The following is a 2,720-nucleotide window of genomic DNA, read 5'->3' on the forward strand; positions in this document are numbered from 1 at the left end:
AAAAAAAAATTGTTTGCCAGTGATTGTTCAGCTAACACAGTCTGACACATCTATTCATTATCATTTTAAATTTCAATTAAACAAAGCAAGTAGATTAAGTTCTAAACCTTGTTGAAGTACTACACTATTATCAAAGAGCTAAAATTCCAATTAAAAGGCATCACTTATCTAAGTCAGCAAGTCTAAAATGACTACAAGACTGACAATTCCTGCCCTAGCTATTTGGCTCAGTGGATAGAGCATCGGCCCGAGGACTGAAGGGTTTCGGGTTCAATTCCGGTCAAGAGCAAGTACCTCGGTTGCAGGCTCAATCCCTGGCCCTGATCGGGGCTCGTGTAGGAGTGAACCAACGATGTTTCTCTCTCTCTATCTCTCCCCCTCCCTTCCACTCTATCTAAAAATAAATGGAAAAATAACCTCAGGTGAGGGTTTAAAAAAAAAAGAAAAGACTGAAGATTCCAAAATAAGTGAAAGACCAAATTCTTTGGACAATAGAGACATGAAACTTCATTTCCTGGTATTTTTGCTTTTTATATTTCATTTTCTACACCACTATGCTCCTCTCAATAACAGAACATTTCCTATGCCTAAAAACAATTGTGATAGGTACTCTTCCCTTAAAGCAGTGGTTCTCAACCTTCCTAATGTGACCCTTTAATACAGTTCCTCATGTTGTGGTGGCCCCCAACCATAAAATTATTTTCATTGCTACCTCGTAACTGTAATTTTGCTACTGTTATGAATCGTAATGTAAATATCTGATATGCATGATGTATTTTCATTGTTGATGTCATCACGCCAGGTACTTGTATGTGGGCGTATCTGCATGTGGGCAGACCTGCCCGGAGATGGAGTGGTGTCTCGGTTCCTAAGACCATTGAAAATATGTGTTTTCCAATGGTCTTAGGCGACCCCTGTGAAAGGGTCGTTCAACGCCCAAAGGGGTCTCAACCCACAGGTTGAGAACTGCTGCCTTAAAGGAAACAGTATCAAAGTACCAAGTCATCTCAAATTTTAAACAGTTCTTTAAATCTCAACATGGTAGCCTCTGGAAAACAAAATGTAGGTACCTATTTCTTGAGAATCAAGGGCATCATCTTCAAGGTCATCATCAAAAATCTCTCGGCCATCCTCCACATAGCCGACACCGTCTGCAGGAACAAAATGTAACATTGGGATCAAGTTTCTAAAACTGGCCAATATTTTAGCCAGGAGCACACCAAAAAATATATAACGTTTAGCCCCACTCAGATGTTCTCCTATCCTGTGCCATTTTTAAGTGCAGCAGAATCCTGTTTAAATAGGTGTCAGACAAAACAGCATCCACACAAGTTTTCTGAATTAAAACCAAAGGCTACCTACTATACAGACATCCCTCATTTTACTCTGCTTCGCTTTACTGTGCCTCACCAATGTTGTGCTTCCTTACAAATTGAAGGCAAGACCCTTCACCAGCAAAAAGATTACAACTTGCTTTATTGCAATACTCACTTTATTGCTGTGGTCTGGAACCAGACCCACAATCTCTCTGATGTATGCCTGTACCTACCTAGGTCAGCTAGGGAAATGATTTGGCCCACAGGATCAAAGTCTGCTACAGACTATACTTTACAGTAGTTTTACTCTACCAGAAGAATCCTATCCTATATAATAAAAGGCTAATATCCAAATCAACCAAACAGAGGAACGACCAGTAGCTATGACGTGCACTAACCACCAGGGGGCAGACACTCAACGCAGGAGTTGCCCCCTGGTGGTCAGTGCACTCCCACAAGGGAAGCGCTGCTCAGCCAGAAGCCAGGCTCATGGCTAGCAAGTGCAGCAGTGGTGGCAGGAGCCTCTCCTGCCTCCATGGCAGTGCTAAGGATGTCCAACTACCAGCTTAGGCCCACAGAGAGCGGGCCTAATCCCTCAGTTGGACATCCCCCAAGGGCTCCCAGACTGCGCGAGGGCACAGGCTGGGCTGAGGGACCATATCCCCCTGAGTGCACGAATTTCATGCATCGGGTCTCTAGTAAAACATAAAAGAATGAAGATCACAAGCCCAGAAAAGCACCTCATTCTATGAGGGAAACTGGCAATAGAGCTGAGTCCAATTACAGAGGTAGAAACATAAATAGTCACAGGTGCAGTCTACACTGTGTAGTTTATCTGAGGAGTCATTGTGGTCAACATTCACACGCCCAGAAGTCACACCGTGCCAGCAGGAACCATGAACTTTCCACAAGGGGTGTAAGAACACATGGACCAACCTTTGCATGGTGCTTTCCACTGCCCAAGGCAGTCCTCATGCACATAGTAATGTCATCTTCACAGCCATTCTGTGAGCTAGGTAGTTTTCTTATCCCCGCCTTACATGAGGATACTGCACAAGTACATGGCTCCTCCTAGTTTCTACACAGCCATTTCCTGGACGATTTATACTACACCCTGAGAAATGTGCCTAGATTCTCCAAAATGCCCCTAAATAAATGTTCTATTGTTTTGCTTCCATGCCCTCAAACACTGTATTTGAGGAAAATCCAAACCAAAGTGCCGGGAGCCAGTCCATCCTTGCTGTTTCAAGGGGCCTGGCATATATGGCATACTGTTCTTAATATGTTTGCTCACCTCCTTGGCACTGTGTTTTAACCAAGGTCACCTCTCTGAGAAAGGTTGTTTCCCCAGGCAGGGTTTTTCCCCTGAAGTTAGGGAGGGAATAAAACCTCTTAACTAAGTGC

At 43.7% G+C, this 2,720-nt stretch overlaps 1 protein-coding gene across 1 annotated transcript in view; it reads right to left on the reverse strand.

The window, feature by feature from the left end:
• The window catches only part of POLA1 (polymerase (DNA directed), alpha 1, catalytic subunit), a 312,056-nt gene that overhangs the window by 298,469 nt on the left and 10,867 nt on the right, over window positions 1-2,720 (reverse strand). Inside the window, exon 4 of the mRNA XM_006769997.2 lies at window positions 1,071-1,151. Within this exon, the coding sequence (XP_006770060.1) occupies window positions 1,071-1,151 (81 nt within the window). The remainder of the gene's footprint in view (window positions 1-1,070; window positions 1,152-2,720) is intronic.

The sequence above is a fragment of the Myotis davidii genome, unplaced genomic scaffold (assembly GCF_000327345.1).
Source record: "Myotis davidii unplaced genomic scaffold, ASM32734v1 scaffold1124, whole genome shotgun sequence".
In the NCBI taxonomy this organism is placed as follows: Eukaryota; Metazoa; Chordata; class Mammalia; order Chiroptera; family Vespertilionidae; genus Myotis; species Myotis davidii.